The sequence below is a fragment of the Pecten maximus genome, chromosome 1, assembly GCF_902652985.1.
Source record: "Pecten maximus chromosome 1, xPecMax1.1, whole genome shotgun sequence".
Lineage (NCBI taxonomy): Eukaryota > Metazoa > Mollusca > Bivalvia > Pectinida > Pectinidae > Pecten > Pecten maximus.
This window is the reverse complement of record NC_047015.1, coordinates 13,094,549-13,112,888: the sequence shown is the minus strand read 5'-3', so window position 1 is coordinate 13,112,888 and position 18,340 is coordinate 13,094,549. Positions and strand designations below refer to the sequence as shown.

General features: G+C 34.6%; 2 protein-coding genes across 2 annotated transcripts in view; one reads left to right on the top strand and one right to left on the bottom strand.

The window, feature by feature from the left end:
- LOC117325395 (zinc finger SWIM domain-containing protein 8-like) overlaps positions 1–13,148 on the bottom strand; it is a 34,864-nt gene extending 21,716 nt beyond the window's left edge. Inside the window, exons 1-11 of the mRNA XM_033881572.1 lie at positions 12,684–13,148; positions 7,217–7,376; positions 5,356–5,450; positions 4,160–4,335; positions 3,599–3,706; positions 3,154–3,235; positions 2,893–3,013; positions 2,566–2,761; positions 1,255–2,337; positions 780–921; positions 71–246 (exon numbers count right to left, since the gene is read on the bottom strand). Of these exons, the coding sequence (XP_033737463.1) occupies positions 71–246; positions 780–921; positions 1,255–2,337; positions 2,566–2,761; positions 2,893–3,013; positions 3,154–3,235; positions 3,599–3,706; positions 4,160–4,335; positions 5,356–5,450; positions 7,217–7,376; positions 12,684–12,861 (2,517 nt within the window). The 5' untranslated portion in view covers positions 12,862–13,148. The remainder of the gene's footprint in view (positions 1–70; positions 247–779; positions 922–1,254; positions 2,338–2,565; positions 2,762–2,892; positions 3,014–3,153; positions 3,236–3,598; positions 3,707–4,159; positions 4,336–5,355; positions 5,451–7,216; positions 7,377–12,683) is intronic.
- A 1,940-nt stretch (positions 13,149–15,088) lies between these two features.
- Positions 15,089–18,340, top strand: LOC117325431 (40S ribosomal protein S14). The gene is made up of 4 exons (XM_033881624.1): positions 15,089–15,263; positions 17,225–17,386; positions 17,752–17,828; positions 18,223–18,340. The coding sequence occupies exons 1-4, from the start codon at positions 15,118–15,120 to the stop codon at positions 18,288–18,290; spliced, it is 453 nt and encodes a 150-aa protein (XP_033737515.1). The 5' UTR covers positions 15,089–15,117; the 3' UTR covers positions 18,291–18,340.

Below are 18,340 nucleotides of genomic sequence, written 5' to 3'. Positions count from 1 at the left end.
AGTTAAATCAGTATATGGTGATGTTCGATTGAGTCGTATACGAAAACAAATCCTATATAGCACAACTCACCTCCAGTGCTTTACAGGATGCTGGTGGTCTGGGGAGTTCTAATCCAAACATGCCCACTTTGAAGGCCAGGTGGAAACATTCGTGTTCCTCTGCCAATACACTGGACAGGAAGGCAGCCTTGGACAAAGTGGAACTGGCCATCAGACTGATGTTGGTGAGGGCTTTCTTCTTCTTACCTACATAACATTAACATCAGAGTTAAATTCATTTCAAGAAAAAAATGTTAAGCAAAAATTCACTGTTTAATGCACTTTGATTTAAATGTTCAAGCGATTTTGTTCATTTATTAATATTTGAATTTTGCTGTAAAACTCAATAACAGGTCAAATGATCAGAACAACAATACTTATAAGCAACACTTTTTTTTCCCCTTTCAAATTATATTTTGGAGAACATATTGAAAATAAAGAGGCCCATAATGGCCTCCTGAGTTTTGAAATATTTGTCAATTTGACCCTTTTTGACCTTACCCATCAGCCCCTGGGGGTCAGTTGGGCAACATTTGCATACCATCAAACTATCTTTAGAAATCGCTAATTCTAAATAAGGTTTCTGAGAAGAAGTCGAAAATGTAAATTGTTTATGGATGAAACAGTGGACGACAACAGACAATAGGTGGTTAGAATAGGTCACTTGAGACTATGTCTTAGGTGACCTGATAACTTATAGATACATTCCACCGTCATCTTTCTGAGACATGGATACAAACCTTTGATACTTGGAAGATTTGCTGTTTCTGCAAGCAGGTCACAAGGATTTGCTAGCATTTCCTCTGCAAGTCTCTGGGCTAAGCGACAAGCTTCCTTTGTATGACCATGGGCATGCAGGGCTTCTGCTCTTGCAAACAGTATCTAGGAAGAATTGTAAGAAATTTTGCTTTACAATTTAGTTGAATAACGTAATTCCTCGCCTCAACTTTTCCATTTAAATATTCTTTTTAGAAAATACTTGAATACATGTAGTTAATTTTCCTCAATGTTATTTCAATTCTTGAGTACAAGCCTTCTTTTTGCATAAAAAATCATGAGAAGTTTTATTAACTCTGTTTCAAAATATACAAGCCTCAGGTAAGACTATTGGAATTATACATTCTTGCTTCAATTAAAGCAATGAAAATTACTACTGAAAACTAAATTTTAGAAAACAAATATTTCTTGTATATTTTCTTAAAGAGGAAATCTTACGTCTTGCATTTGATCCATATTCTTCACTCCAGCAAAGAAATTAGGTTCATCTGTTTTATCCTTCTTTTGCTTGTCCGCATCAGCTGTTTTGTTTTTAGTACAGAAATAAACCTGATATTCATCACCAGACTGCTGGGACTCTGAAGAGTGTTCAGCCCTTGCAGATCCAGAAACTTGAGCATCTGAAGGAGGCATAACAAAAGCAGCATTATCCTGAGCATTGTCACAAGCGTGGAATACATCTCCAGACTTGTCTGTTGAAAATACTGAGAAATTAGAGGCACCTTCGGATCTATTTCCTATGCCAAAACCATTTGGGAGGGAAGCATGACCAGGAAAACCCTCTTGATCATCAATAGAGTTACTTCTGGAATTCACTTCTTTCATTTCTGATCCCGAGTCAGAATCTCTGTATATAGAACTACTTCTTTCTGGCTCACAGAAACCCTCTGAACCTGAACTGATGGCACCATCATTTGTGTTGGAACCTCTGGGACTAGAATGGCCATGTCGTCTACTGTTGTAGTTTGCTAAGTCCTGAGCATTTTGATGTTGCTCCTGTAACATGTTTTGTGCTTGAGCAAGTGTAGTTGTATTGTCTGTGCTGATAATACTTTCTGAACAAACGGTGACTGGCTGAATCCTTGATGGCTTCTTATCGCTGTCATGGGACTTGTTGAACCTGTATTTGAAACAAGAACCATCCTTTTCTGAGTATGTCACACCAGGTATTGGATAGTCATCCCAAGCTAGACTACATGCCTCTATACCAGGCTTGAATCCAATGAAGTTTTCTATTTCATTTTTCTTGAGGCCATTGCCTGTGTTATTGATACTGACACCTCTGGCTTTCCTTACTTTCTCCACAGTAGACAAATGCCACTCTTTGAACTTAACACTAAGGTCATTCCGTTGAACTGGAGATAATTTGGGATTGAGGGCAGCTAATCTCCAAAGTGTCACTATTTCCTCACACAAACTGGCTGCAGCATGCTGGGTAATGTTGGCTCCACCACTTCCATTTCCTCGACACATGTTGTTATTGTTGGCCGTTGTCTTAGTGGTGAACCACCAGATCAGGATCTACAAAGACACTCAATTAAGTATATCAACATGTCAAACAATGTTTATCTTTCTATACACAAAGTTTTCTAATATAACTTTGAGACTCTATATACACATCATATAGACAAAAGTGTTATTTTGCAATCACATATTTCATAGCCATCAGAAAGATTAAGTTGCAGTTATGTAACGACTGAAAACAAGATCTTTATTTTCTAATAAAAGTGAAAATCTAAATAATTTTACCTGTTCACATTGTAACACTTCGTCCGTGATGATTTCAAGTAGAGGAATGGCATTGCTATCATTCCTCCTGAACATTTCTCTGACAATCGAGAGCAGATTCCACATGCCCTCTGGTTCTCTTCCCCTTAGAGGTCTCAGTAGACTCTGCCACTCAGCTGCTGCTGGTGGCGCAGTGGCCGATAGATAGTTGACATCACTGCAATATAAATTATGTGCTAACAGCATCAAATATTTGAAAAAGCCAGCTGGCAATCTTATGTTAAGCTTAAACCTCTACCATATTTCTAATTATAAATTGATGGAATAAAAAAAGAAGAGACTACTAACCTGAAAACTATGGGAGATGGGACACAGAATTTTACAAGTGTTTTCTTGATATTTTCATGTAGAGTGTTCTCATCCAAACACCAAGATGTCTGTTCATTGGCAGATGGTCCTGCAGTAGGATCTGAAAAGCATTCACAAAAAGTTACTCAAAATATTACACAAAAATTACATATATAAAACTAACATGCATTTTGTAAACAAATTTGAAAGTAGCTCAACACTTTAAGTCAATAACCACTACTGGACCGAAGTGAATGTTACCTGGAGCACCACAGACAGTGTTAATAGCAGTTTCCTGAGACGACAACAATTCATCCAGCAGTCTCTGGGCAGTTGGTAATATCTGAAGGCAAACAAGTACATTTCTATATCAGATGTATAACAGTACCAACCTTGTTACATGTTTAAATTTATATCAATTATTATATCGGAAATCATTCATGGTATATGAAAATGTAAATGTGTGGCCTACAAGGAAACATGAACAATTTTACAAGCTCTTTTTATAATAAAAGGTTATCACTTTCTATATTAAAGTATTCTTCAAATCCTTCATACTAAGATCTATGAAGTATTTATGATATATGTACTTTCTAGCTATGGATAGTTCATATGAAGAACACATTATATATTTTTTTTTAATTTTCATCTTAAATTCACACATTTTCAGGTTTACAACAATTATTTTAAAGGAAGAAATATTTACCTGTTGTGGCAGTTCACTAATAAGATATTGAGCAAATTTCTGCAGTTGGTCTCTGTGTAGTCTTGACAAGGATTCAGATACAGGGGCCCTTAGACAAACAGCATTGCACTACAAAGACAGAAAAAAAAGTAAAATACTTCACACATTTTTATTCATTTTTTTAATAATAAAAATCTGAAAATTGAAAAACTGCAATAAATTTGTATACATAGAGCTACAAAAAATAGTCTTGTATTCATGTACATGTACCTCTATTGGACTGGCCCCTTATGTCGTTATAATTTTTTATCACATCTTGCTGAATAATTGTTTTTATGTACATGGGTGTCGTGATGACCTTGACCACTTCCATGATAGGACCAAGTGACTAAACTTTTATGCAATTCAAAAATAATACACTCAATATTGTCTGAATGTCTTGATTAACAAAGTCATTAATATATACCTTTAATCAACTTCATTGGTGGAAGGAAAGGGTGTTGTTGTTAATCTTTAACAAAATTCAATAGTATGATCGGAACACTGAATTCATTAGCAAGAATATGTAATTTCACCACGTACCTGATGAATTCTATATAAACACAGTGCAACTACATGGGAACACCAGGAAGCCATGCTGTTACAAGTACAGGTGCAAGAAGATATCCGTCGTCTGTCAAACACAACAGCCACATTGAAGTTACCCTTAGCCTGCACTATACCCTGTGGTGGGATGACAGTTGCACTCAGATGGAAACCTGAAATACAAAATTAGATACAAAAACAATTATATAACATATATATCTACCACCTGTCTGAAAACTTAGTGAGAACACAGGTGGCTCAGATTGATCTTATCCATTTGTTAGTGATACTCTTAATAATTAACCTAAAATTAGCAAAAGCATGTCCTTTATTATCAGCTGAAAATAAATATGTTGTTCATCAAATAATATTTTTCAATTATGGCATTAACTATTGGTGTATTTTTGATGCATGTCCTTTATCTCTGGACTCTGGTCACTATAACTTTTCAATAAATTATTCTAAGACTATTTCATTTATCATTGAAAACATAAAATATATGACCTTGATCTTTGACCGCCTGACATTTACTTGTAGTCAGGTAGCTTCTCATTTTATTTTGATCTAAGTTGAGTGGATATAAGGATGGGTAAGCTATATTGTTTTTGAAATGCTTGTACCCTATATAAGACCCTTACCTAAAGTATTTCAATTTGACTGGATGAATGATATTTGTTGAGGTTTTCACAAGATATATCTTTTTATTTCAGGAGAGATCAAGTATGAATTTGCCTTTCAAACACTTTGGTGTGAATAGACATGGACTAAATCATAAAATGTCTTGAACACAGAATGTCTATTTCAAAAGCTATGACATTTTAACCTTCAATATTGAAATATGACCACAAATATCTAATCTAGTAAGAGGACTTCAAATGATGATACTCTAGAGTAAATGAACCAAATCTGTTGTGGTGTTCATGAAACTTGTACACAACATTTTTGCTACAGATACACTTCAGTGCATAGAAGCAATTTTAATCATACCCCACCTTTACAAGGTGTGTATGTAGAGGGGGTTGGGGGTTGGGTATGAATACTCCAAAACACTTCCTATTAACAGCAATATCAGCATCATTTCCATAAACGTGTCAATGAATCCCCTTAAGTTTTGTATTATTTCAGTTTAAGGTGAAACCTTGAACTTGAACTTGAACTTAATTGATTTGATTCGTATAACATGAATTTCTTACCAATCTGTAGAGCCTCTTTAACTGCCTTGAACTTGTAAAGGTGTTCTCCTTTCTGGAACTCATCAGCACTACCATTAGCTAAGCAAGAGTACAGCCTGAAATTGAATTAACAACCTCATATAGCCAACAATAAGCCCATTAGCTATAGGCCTCCATCACTCTGCCAGATATTATTTATTCCTGTTTCAAACAAATTGGACATTATCTGTAACATTGAATCTGGGTCAGTTTCACCTACAAGCACTGTGAAACACGGTAAAAATATTCAATGATAATGGAGTTATGTAATATAAGTTATATAACACAATCAATATGATATTTTTTAAGTGTGACATTGGTCATTAGTCTGATGAAGGTGAAAGTTTAGTCATTGAAAGGTGACACTCTTACATATCATATTGGTTGTGTTATATAACTTCTAGTTCTACCATAGCACACATGTATACCTTATCAAGTATACAGAGGGATGAATAACTTCTTCAAACTTACTTTAAATCTAAACACATTATATGGTGGTTGAAATATTATCTCTTCTATAAAACATTTTATCATTCATTTATTTTTTCATTCAGGCATGTTGTTAGTTTCTACTTACAATCAGATAAACATAAAATATTTGATTGTCTGTCAACTGGATACTAGGCCCAGTACTAACCAAGTACTTGTGTGCCTATGTGGATATATTTCTTTATAAATGATCGGTTCCACAAAGAAAGCGAATACAGCTAATGCTAAATGTGAAGCACGCCTCCCATAAAAACATTTAAATTGCTATTTTTCTTTTTTTTTTTAAATGTTTATTAGATTTAAGAGGAAATATTACTATAACTTTCTATTACACTTACGACCTAATTCCGAAAATGTGGTATATTTTTATATAGACAAATTTAATCTTACGACCTTTTGTTTCCTAGAAGACAACTATTCCGTCGATATCAGAAGGTTGTTTACTTTTTAGATCTTCATTTGATTGTTTTGCAATTTTCATATTGTCACATTTGAACTATTATAAAACAAAAGAGCAATAAAATATGCATCATGTCTCTCAATTTTACAACTCTAGGAGTTACTATTGCGAAAAAGGATTTTTTTTTTTCCTCCTGAATAATTTTTGAATATTTGGAAGTGACACTTACGACCTTCTGATACTATAAGACGAATTATGTTACAAAATGTCTGCCATGGCTGCCATGTCAAAGTTTTTACGCGATCTAAAAATAGCAACACCTTGTTGGCTCCGGTTATCCCTACCCTTAATCTCCATCAATTTCCAGTTTGCTGGCACCAGTGGAACTGGAGAATAAGTTTATAATGTGTTTTTCATGATGGTGACCAAGGCCATTTTGGATTTCAGACTGACCCGAAAAATAACAAAACATGGTCAGGACTATCTCAGGATCATTTCAGGCATGTTAGAGCTTTGTCCCACTAATAGGACTTGAGAATTTGAAATGTGAAAAGTTTATGCACGGCGCATGGCTATAGGTCGGGTCAGATGACCTAAAACCTAGAAATGTATGAAGAACTTTCAATTCAAACACTGCTGTTCAGGAAAGCTTAACTTAATCAAGTGGTCCCAAATTTCTATACATTTTACAATTACTGGTCATTTGGTCTGGCCACCATGGCCATGACAAAGATACTACACTGAACAACCATTAGACTGAATGTTCAAAATTTTATACTGATTTCTGTATTTTTCATCGAACCAATCATGATTTTACCTTACTTTTCCATCAGTGTGGCGACATTTCGCCATCAGTGTCCCATAGCCATGTTATATATTAAAGACAAGTGATCTTTATTTAACTGAACAATGTATCCGACAATACAAGAAATATCACCAGTAACTATGCCATACCTTATATCCTCTTCATTCTCTGGGAAACTCCAAAAGGCTATCCTGAGTTGAAGCTGTTCTGGGATAGGCTGAGGGAACATCTCCACCTCCTCAAATGGTATGTTGCATGCCACGGCCATGGCTGCCAACTCCACCAGAGGCTTGACTGGCCCATCAGATTCTAAATTGGTATAAAGAATTTTATATAGTATGGTTAATTCAATGTACCTGCAGCACTAAGCAATCACACACATTGCAATTTAGATTTATTAATCTTACTGTTAATTTTCCATCTTCACTACCAAAACATGATTGACTTTTGTGCTGATTTATGGTTATTGAGAATTTGCTTAATGATATAAATACATTTGAACAAAATTTATAGTCCTTCCAAGCATGATACTGGGAAATATCACATATCCATAGACTTCTAATGAGTTATAGAGAAGAACTTTTTTGAAAACATTTAACACACTTGAGCTTGTGATCTTAAAAATGGGTCAAACATATTGGTTGATAGTTCTTCACCATAGATACCTCAGACAAGTTAATCATTCTTATGTTTCTGTATGGACAGATAATGTTTAACTGCAGCTTCCTTTTTTCGAGGGCCCTTGCTCTTATAACAGTGTAATCAAGCATGAACACTATAACTGGGGTATGATGATAACAGTCTATTCACATCATGTCGTCTTTTGAAAACTTATACACTTGCCACACAGTACCACAACACAATCTGACACACAAACACACTTCCGGACATATATCCTTGTACAGTGTATAACAGTAAGCTTTTTATAATTTAATGTCGTGGATAACATTTTGCTTCTATATCCCCCCCCCCCCCCCAAAAAAAAGTGAAGAAATTAATTATCAATAATCTTAACTCTAAATCATTGACAAACAACCAAATTTTAAAAGATATGGTTGACATTGACAAAAATAACCCCATAAAATACCAACAAGTGAAAAAAAGTCCTGATCTAAATTTCCCTCTACCCTAATAAAAGACAATTAACCTGATAATGACACACAAATCAAACCAATAATTGCCTAATTGGTAATTGTTATATCTCCAGATATTTGTTTGATAGAAATGTTTTCAATATAACAATAGATAAATGATGTTTCACTTTCACTTTATTACTATAACTATATTACCAGTATTTTGTTCTTTCCTTTTAAGATATCATGGATTTACAATCTGGCTATACAGTAGACACACACATGATGTACAATTACAAGTCATGTGATATGGGGCGGAAAGGTCAGTGTCCTAATAGACCCTAATATATGGCTGACTAGCTATATAGTCTACATGAGATATGTGATAAACATGGAATGTGCCCACTTGTAGAAAATGTACCAGCTATACATGTGCAAATTGATCCCAATGGCACATACATGTCATGATCAGTAGCATCAAACAGAATTTTTCAGCAATGAAAATACTTTTATTGTCTACACGAAAAAAAATCTGCTAGCTTGAGGCTAAGTATGTATATATATACTAGAAAGAGAATGAAGTCAGATGATGAGCTACATCATCCAGGGATACCACATGTACACAATGACTCACCATCTGTTTGCCCAGATGAAGATGCCGTTATTTGTGTCCTGTTTTCAACCCTTTTGCACATGTGCTCAATGTTAGTCAACTTGGTGTCTAGGGTTGTCAAAGTAAATAAATTTGTACCAGTCATGAATATAATCGATATCACTAGTGTTCTAATAAACACCCAAAACGATATGTCAAAACTGACAGTGTATCTTGCTTCTTTATGACTGACTTCCTTTTTATTATCACACAACCAATTCCAATTAATCATATAATGAAATTTGAAAAAAAAGTTAAAAAACAATTACATGTACTTGGTCGAATATACCATGTAATTTTCTTTTAATTTCTGTCAATTACATGCATGCTGTAACCAAAGTAAAAAACAACCTTCATATGTGGCTCATTTTTACTAATTAGATGTTTCTGGTAAATTATATAACTGGAAAGTATGTATATATACAGTTATTTAATTGCATGTGTATAAAGCATTTCTTCTGCTAAAATTGTATATATATGCTTTAAAATTTGAATTTGTCTTGAGATTTCCAACCAGCCTTATTTTAATTGAATGACTTGGCCTGAAGCTACCTGCAGTATTCTATGTACACATTGTAATGAGTTGAAATAAATATCATATTGGAATATACAGAAACTAGAACTGTGGTCCAGAGGGCCAACTCATACCCCCCGCTCCTGCAACCCCTATCGTTACTATGTGTTCATTTATACAATAAACGAGATATACAGTTAAATCTCACTTAGTCGTATTCAGTTTTCTTGGTTACCCTTATTCTTTTTTTATCTATATTATGAGTAAATTGTTATACATGACATTATGAAACGATTTCACATGAGAAAATCTTTTCAATTGATCAATTTTATAACAAAGAAAAAATTAAAAAGGTTATGAGAAAGGTAAAGTGTGAATGGGATTTATTAAAAAAATTACGATGTGATATAGATTACGCACATCTACAATGTATAAGGATTATTGTCATGAAGTCTCGTTGAAATCAGATAAGCAGTTTAGGAGAAGTAGCCGGTACATCGTTGCGTCAAACTCGCCCAAAAAACTAAGTTTTGTGCCCTGGTTACCATGGTAAACAAAAAATTACGATGTGATATAGATTACGCACACCTACAATGTATAAGGATTATTGTCATGAAAAAACTAAGTTCTGTGCCCTGGTTACCATGGTAACCATAAGAGGAGTAGACTAAAAAACTAAGTTTTGTGCCCTGGTTACCATGGTTACCAAAAAATTACGACGTGATATAGATTACGCACATCTACAATGTATAAGGATTATTGTCACGAAGTTTCGTTGAAATCGGATCAGTAGTTTAGGAGGAGTAGCTATATAGTCGGTACATCGTTGTGTCTACAGACGGACAACCTGATTCCAGTATACCCCCCTAACTTCATTGCGGTGGGTATAATGAGGTGAAATAACTATCATGATATTGGAATATACAGCAACTTATACAAGTCAAGTAATACAGATTTCAAGCTGTTAGTGTACATGCATTAATTACTATATATTCATACTCATTCCATACATATCAACAGAAACTGGTGTAATTCTGTAACTAAATCATAATATCATAAAATGAACTTCTGTTAAAATATCATTTGCTTTTATGTTTTTTATAGTCAAACAAATTTTTTCGTGTATGCAGGATAACTTGCATCCTATACGTTAGTTTTATTACTTTCCATGTGTATACATTTTGTATACCAAGGTATACATTTGTATATGCAAATAAGAATTGAGTTTAAATTTAGTTTAAAACAAAGATATTTTTGTTGATTGTAAATATATTAAGTGAGCTACTATATCTTGAACCAACACTCAATCCATTAAACAAAAGAACAGAGCATAACTATTCATACTGTGATATGTATATGAAACAACTTTTGTATTCTTTCTACCTGAACTGCAATAGATGGTTTGACTGATTACCTAAATGCAATGTCCATTATATGTTAATGTATTGGAGCAGTTGTATACAAACATGAGAGATTTATAATTATTCTAGTCATATATATGCACCAGGTTTTTTTGGTTTTAAAGACCACCATCATTTCTAAGCGAACACATGTGTTTTGTGATGATAGTTTATATGTTTCCAAATAATGGGTTGCACAACATAGTATAAATTGAGCTATTTATTGTGTTACTTCTATATTAGGTGCTGCAGTAGAGCAATCAATCATAAATCAAGAAGACTTCTAACAAACTTTCCAAGGGAGTTCGCAGGTATGTATATATATGCTACACAAGATAACAACTTGGTAAGTGGCAGTACATGTATTTTGGATCAGAATCCTTTAAGACTCTGATCTTGTCATTGAAAACAACAAGATTTGGTTTGTTTGGTTTGTTTTCTTTAACGTCCTATTAACAGCCAGGGTCATTTAAGGACGTGCCAGGTTTTAAAGGTGGAGGAAAGCCGGAGTACCCGGAGAAAAACCACCGGCCTACGGTCAGTACCTGGCAACTGCCCCACGTAGGTTTCGAACTCGCAACCCAGAGGTGGAAGGGCTAGTGTTTAAGTGTCGGGACACCTTAACCACTCTGCCCCGAAAACAACAAGAACAGAGTCCTGTCGGTTTCAGACAATGGGCTTTGATGGGACACAACACTTTCCAAATTGCAAGCATAAGGCTAAGTCTAGATGTCAACAATAATCTTTTACTCATTTCCTTTGATATATTGATAATTGTTCAACAGCTTTTGTTTCTGTTATAATATGTTTAACAAGTAATACATCAGTAGACAGGACATTAATAAATTTCACTGTTCTGTTTTTCTACACTTCCCCAATAAAATATTTTCCTTATTTATAGACTCATTTGATGATTTCCAAGCCCCAAGATGGGTTAAATCAGTCAAAAGCAATGCATTGTGAATCCGGGTTTTTTTGCCCTAAACGAACATTTCATGACTTAACCTTGTTTGGTATTTTCTTTTCATTTTAGTCGCTTTTAGTCACAAAACCAACATTCATCAAAATAAATTGAATGTGTTACAATGTTTTTTTGTTTTTTTTTTATATTAGGCCTATATGTCCGTTTTCGGCTTCAGGTTCGAATTCGTTCAGTTTTCCGTTATAAATTATATTGAAAAGAAATTAAGTTTGTTATTTTAATAACTTGCTTAATAATTTCTGCAAAAATATATACCACCCGACAAAAACATAAAATGAAGGCGAACAGGATTTAGGGCAAATTTACCTGTCACCATGCATTTTATATGCTGAACAGAGAATTTTCTAATTGCCCAATTCTGATGCTTTCCCCCTATGATAATTATGTATAAAATACAGTCTCTTAAAATCAGTCAGACCTTATAATACATCCAATTGAATATAGTATTTTGTCTGATGAAAAATCTCAAATATAATGCTTTACATATAATATGAATATGAAATATTGATCAGTTTCTGACTGGGCAATAAACATTTCTTTAGCATCAATTAGATTTAAATACATTTTCAATGTGTAATTATCCTTTTATGCACCAAGTGTTTAAGTTAAAATCCCAAAATGGGATTTTGGCTACCCTGTGCTTGATAGTTAGAATCCCCAAATAGATTGTATTGCATGTCATAGTGTCAAATAGGCGCTATGATTTGCATTATCTCCATACGTTTAGTTGATATCACACCTTCTGTGTCCTAGGTTAACAGATATTACTTGAGGCGATGCACGTAACAGAATATCTGCCTACATCAGTATTGGAAATGCATCGTGAATTCTGTAATAAATATTATATGCAAATTACAAATGCAGGTTATTTTCGGAACTGCCTGGATGGTATAAATAAATTTGCTGTTTTTGAAAAATTTGCAAGAAAATGTACAGGTTTGAGAAAACAAAGGCCTTTGTGGGAATAATCTCTTTACAATTTCCGGCCAACTCACCCTGGTTTTTAACAATTGTCGAAGCTTGACCTCCATTTTGTCTTTTCCATCCTCTCCAATTGTTACAAAGACTTTCTGGCTCGCTTATCCACGAACACAATGAATCTTCTTCAAATCGATCACTGTCTTCGAAAGAATACCTATCCCCCTCATTGTCCCAGTCAAAAAGGAGATCCATGATGACAGGACTGCTCAGGAAAATGACACCCAAGCACAGGTCTAAACTGAACCCTGGCTTCTGCTCGGTGTCGACTGCTCCGAGACCAGTGCCCGGAGTTAGACACCGATTAGTCAATCGATGCAATCATATTGTGTAAAAATATTACAGTTAACCCCCCACAAATACCTACATTATTGTATGAGTACCCATTTGCCTCTAATTTAGACTGAAACGTGGAAAAATAGGGTGCCAAGTCACCCCTTTTCGTGTTCAGTCGACACAACAATAACAAATTACTCGGGAGTGGTCGTGTGTTTCCGTAATAATCCGTAGTCAAATCTCGAGATGTCACGATGAAATCTCACCGGAAGTCTTTTACATCTCGCTCACTTGAGGTTAGAAATGAAAAACTGATCTGAGAAACAAATCCTATCACATCGGGCTATTATAAATGTAACAGGGTTACTTTTTCTCTGCTAGTTATAAATGCGATCACATATTATCCGATGATATGCGTATTATTAAAATTTATTCCCTATTTAGGTATTGAAATCAGTTCGAATCGACCCTACCTTCCATGTGAAAGATGTTTACAATTAATTTACAGACGGAACTTTTTGTTTTACTATAATATCACGGGTATAACGGGGTCGGTAAAATGATAATGATTTGTGTGTGATTTAGTAGCAATTAGCTGTATTTTCATTGGGTTTTTTTCTGGGAAGGGGAGGGTGTACCGGTTAGATTTTTCGATTGGTGTCTTTACTGACATGGTTAAAAACATGACTTCTTCGACGAGCATATTTACACAATTATATGATTATCCGCGGAAATATCAATGGCTAGAAATGCAGATGTTTAGTGGGCCAGGAACAAGTCGATCAGAAAACACCTCGACTGTCGGACTGGCCCATCTCTTGAAAACTTGCATAAATATACACCTCCAGCTAGAAGATACAAGTACAGGAGTTTGATAACGTTCCATCAACACGAATTAATATAACAATCCATATACCATTTTTTTTTGTAATTGCTGTGTTACAATGTTGCGTCTGTATTTGCACATACCATGCATGTTGCCAATTGGTAGTCACTTTATCGAGGCAATGCAAGTATCCCCTCATGCAATATCCATGGGTGAAAGTTTTCAGTCTTGATAATGAACAAGGTATTGTGAAAATACCCCCCCAATAAAAAACTGAAGAGAAGTGTTAAATTTTGTCAAAATCAGCTATTTCAGTATTTAAAGAATCGGAAACTTCCACCCATGTATCTCTAAAGCTTGCAAGTTCCAGACACCTTTGTCTCTCCCAATTGTTGGCAATGCACTAATGTACAGACATCTCCATCTGGTTAGTATTTTTAGGAACAAAATATTAGCCCCTACTACTATATCAGTAAGGCTATCATGCCTATGGATAACTGGAATAGCCAAGTAAATACAATTTCTTGAATCTTGATTACTGCAAGCTTAAGAACAAAAGCATTATTTTCACCATAACAAAGGCTGGCCTTGCAAGAGATCAAACACCAATATCATGGTACCCTGCTTTGTTTGAAAAATATGCTAAATCAAGCTAAAGGAATAGAGCATTTTATCGGAGATAGCTATAAACAACTGAGGATAAAAAGGCAAACATGGGTAACAATATTAAATTTCCAAGTTTTAATTGGTATAGCCAAAAGCAATTGTTAACCATGAAATGTGTAAATAAATCATTGAATCTCTCAATACTCCTGTTTTGAAATGACTTCAGTCATTGACTATTGTAAAATAATTAAATTGTACCTTAAAAGGTGCCAGAAGCAGAAAAAACTTTGTTTAAATATCATCTTTTAACTCGCAAGGACAGGATAATGCTAAACCTCCGGTGTCAGCCATAGACAGCTAGATTAAAGTTTTTATAACGGTGTGTGTCAATACTGATGAGGATATAGTTTAGGTATTTACATGTGAATTTTTTGTGACAAGAACTGCATATGCTGACCTTGACCTTTGACCTAGCTTTATAAAAACTATAATCTTGGGTCACAGTATGTTAACTGTATGAGATGGGGCTTTCATATTTGACATGCAAGTTTTTTGTGAAAACTATTTCCCAATTTCAACCTACACTGCAAGCTTTTCTGTCTTCTGACAACTTTTGTAGAAATATTTGGAGTTTTTTTGTTTAATTGAAATGTTCTTTGTAGTAGAAACAAAATGAGAGGTAAATGATGAAAATGGACATGGACACAGATCTATAGTAATTATCTTTTCTTTTATGTTGTAGAATGGCTCCACGTAAGGGGAAGGTGCAAAAGGAGGAGCAAGTGGTCCTTGGACCACAGGTCAAGGAGGGTGAAAATGTCTTTGGTGTGGCACATATCTTTGCCAGTTTCAACGACACGTTTGTACATGTCACAGATTTGTCTGGAAAGTAAGTGTCAACAAACTATAGATAACAATACCAATGTCATATATTGGCAGTGCAGTGCCTTACCAGCGTTAGAATTTAACGCTCGCACACTCGCTAAATGCGAGCTGATTTTTCATTTTGCGAGTAGAAAATTGTGGTACTTGCATATTTCTGCGAGTGCATATTAATCCTGGTAAAACAGACACACATAGTAAAACATTGACGAAAACTTGAAACAAAACCGACACACAGACAATGCATTATCTTGGTGACGCTTGTACACATCATTCGTTAGTTTCCAGCGTCTCAAAGACTACGATATACATGAATATATTGTAATGGAAAAGAAACGAGAGTTTCCGAGAAACAAAGCACGATGTGATATGAACAGTGGCTGATATGAACAGTGAGTTAAACAAAACAAAAAACAAAAAGATTAATTGTATTTTGTCTCAAATAAAAACTTTATTTGAAGCAACTGTTCTTTTGTTTGTGGTTCTGAAAAGTAAAGATAATTTATCATAAAGCATCTGTTATATTTAATGTTAACACATAATTTCAAAATTGCGAGTAAGTTTGTAAATTTGCAAGTTAAAATTTTATCCACTCGCAACAACGTGCGAGTTACTAAAAATGTTAAATTCTACCCCTGCTTACTAATCACAATCTAAACAACATTAAGTGTAGTATGATCAGCAATAGCCAATTTAATGTTATGAACTTAGTGTGGTATTATAGTCAAACTTTTCTGCAAAGTTCAGAAGGTTCACTTAATATGTATCTGCCATCGTTGTTGCTATTGACCAAGACCAATAATATATTCTAAACATTTGTTTTTGAAGATTTTTATGCCCATGTTGGCTCAACTGTTTACTTTACACCAACAATGAAACGTTTACCACATATTCAGTGCCAATATATTTATAGCCCACCATCATCAAGGCAATCGCCTTTCATGCCATGGTTAGTTGCTATTTCTCAACAAGTTCGAATGAACCTTTCTCAAATTTGGTCCCTAGTTATGCTCAATCATTTTGAGCTTGATTGAAATTTTTTGATGTTTGTTATCACTAGTATCGGAGGAATATATCAATAAGTTAATATGTAGGTTTCTCTTGGCATCTAGATTTGCCCATTTAATTTTTATTCTGATTGGGAAAACAAAATTGCTGACCAGTAACTTGCTTGGATTTTGACATTTGATGATTGTTATTGCTTTTTCTGGATGGATATTTCATGACATCACATGTTATCACTATTTCACAGAAAGTTCTTCTTAGATCTTTTAGATTCCTTGTAAATGTTTTCTTTGTTATCAAATGATTAAGAGAAAAAGAGGAAAGAAGTGAAAAGATCAGTCATATTTTTAGAACCAATAAAGACCATTCAATAGTGGATGCCAAGATCCCTCTTGGATCTCTTGTTTAAAGGACCTTTTTTACCTGAATGTCTTAGACTGTCTAATGTAGTTGGCAAGCTTTGATTTTACAGCAATGAAAGGTTACTTTATATTCTGCAATACCAAAAATCCATTACTCCAAATAAAATTCTGTTGAATTTTGAAAAAAAGATTGAATTGCTCAATAATTATTAATTGATGAAGTAATTCAGTTGCAAATATGACCTACTTGGACTTTTAATATGCATGCACAAATAACTCCATAAATGTTCAAGCCAGCCAGCCATTCCCCCATGTCCTTGGTAAAACCAGCAATTTGAATATTTCCAAAGTCCCAACACATTCTCTCATAAGTCAGTAATTTCAGGTTTGAAGTGTGCTTTGGTCACTTTGATCATTAATAGAGGTTTCATCTAAACATGCATGTAATTTTCACTAAGATAAACTAAAATCTGAAAGAATGCTGTGGCTTTATGCACTGCAGATCATCCAAGTGATTCCAGTCTCCGAAGCTATATCAGGACTAGATTAGGACTTTGTGGTAATTTAGAACAGAGATCTGTATGTGTTCTATATGTTACAGAGAAACCATTGCCCGAGTTACTGGAGGAATGAAGGTAAAGGCTGACAGAGATGAGGCTTCCCCATATGCTGCTATGTTGGCAGCCCAGGATGTTGCTGAGAGATGCAAAACTCTTGGAATCAATGCTCTTCACATAAAACTGAGGGCCACTGGTGGAAACAGGTAAAATTCATTTAAAACTCTAAAATTTCAACAAACTGCACAAAGTTAACATGTAACAGAAATGAATCGAAATATTGAAAAGCAATGAAAAAAAAAAAAAAAAAGACGTTTGTGTACCATGTTACTCAGTATTTAGAAAAAAAATTGAAGTAACAAAGCAAATTTTCTATAAAATTACATACGAGCACAAGTAACAACTAATACATGCTGTTCATATTTATACCTATCATGGAAAAAAATAGATACTTGAAAACTTGTTTTTTTATTGCATCCCCAAAACAACAGAATACCATTGGTTTAGTAGAATAATGTTGCATTTTCCAATGTGCCATGCTAGTTTAACCTCTTATTTTCTTGTATTACAGAACGAAGACTCCTGGACCTGGTGCCCAGTCAGCTCTTAGAGCCCTGGCTCGTTCTGGAATGAAGATTGGCAGAATTGGTAAAATCTGGTTTCTTTATATTAAGACAATATATGATGTCTCCAACCATAAATTAACCCAAGGAAATTTCAAGTAATTGCTGAGACTTAATTGTAATTTTCACTCCGACAGCATAATTTGATTGATTTCCAGCCAATACATACTAATCTTTGGACAAAGTGAGATTATTTGCTCACTTTCCCCTTTGAACAAATGAGCTTATGTGGTGCAGTATCGGTTGTTCAGTGACTTCTAAAGCCTTGAGTTATGCCAGAAGGGTTATAACTTAACGTATCTGTAGAAGCATTTGGTTAGTGGTAATAAATTTTAAATTTTGAAGTTCCCAAGAGTTATTACCAGAGTGACTACCTGTAACATGTCGAAAATTTAAAACTGTATCATTGTGTTTTGCAGAGGATGTCACCCCCATCCCATCAGACAGTACCAGGAGGAAGGGAGGACGACGTGGCCGTCGTTTGTAAATTATCACATGCAGACATGTACAAAACATTAAAAAAATTGAGAAGGATAA

What these genes read in the sequence shown, in the direction of transcription:
- LOC117325431 (XM_033881624.1), top strand. Translation starts at nt 15,118, where the DNA reads ATGGCTCCACGTAAGGGGAAGGTGCAAAAGGAGGAGCAAGTGGTCCTT. An exon ending in GTCACAGATTTGTCTGGAAA is followed by an intron (nt 15,264 to 17,224) that starts GTAAGTGTCAAC and finishes TATATGTTACAG; the next exon opens with AGAAACCATTGCCCGAGTTA. An exon ending in AATGAAGATTGGCAGAATTG is followed by an intron (nt 17,829 to 18,222) that starts GTAAAATCTGGT and finishes TGTGTTTTGCAG; the next exon opens with AGGATGTCACCCCCATCCCA.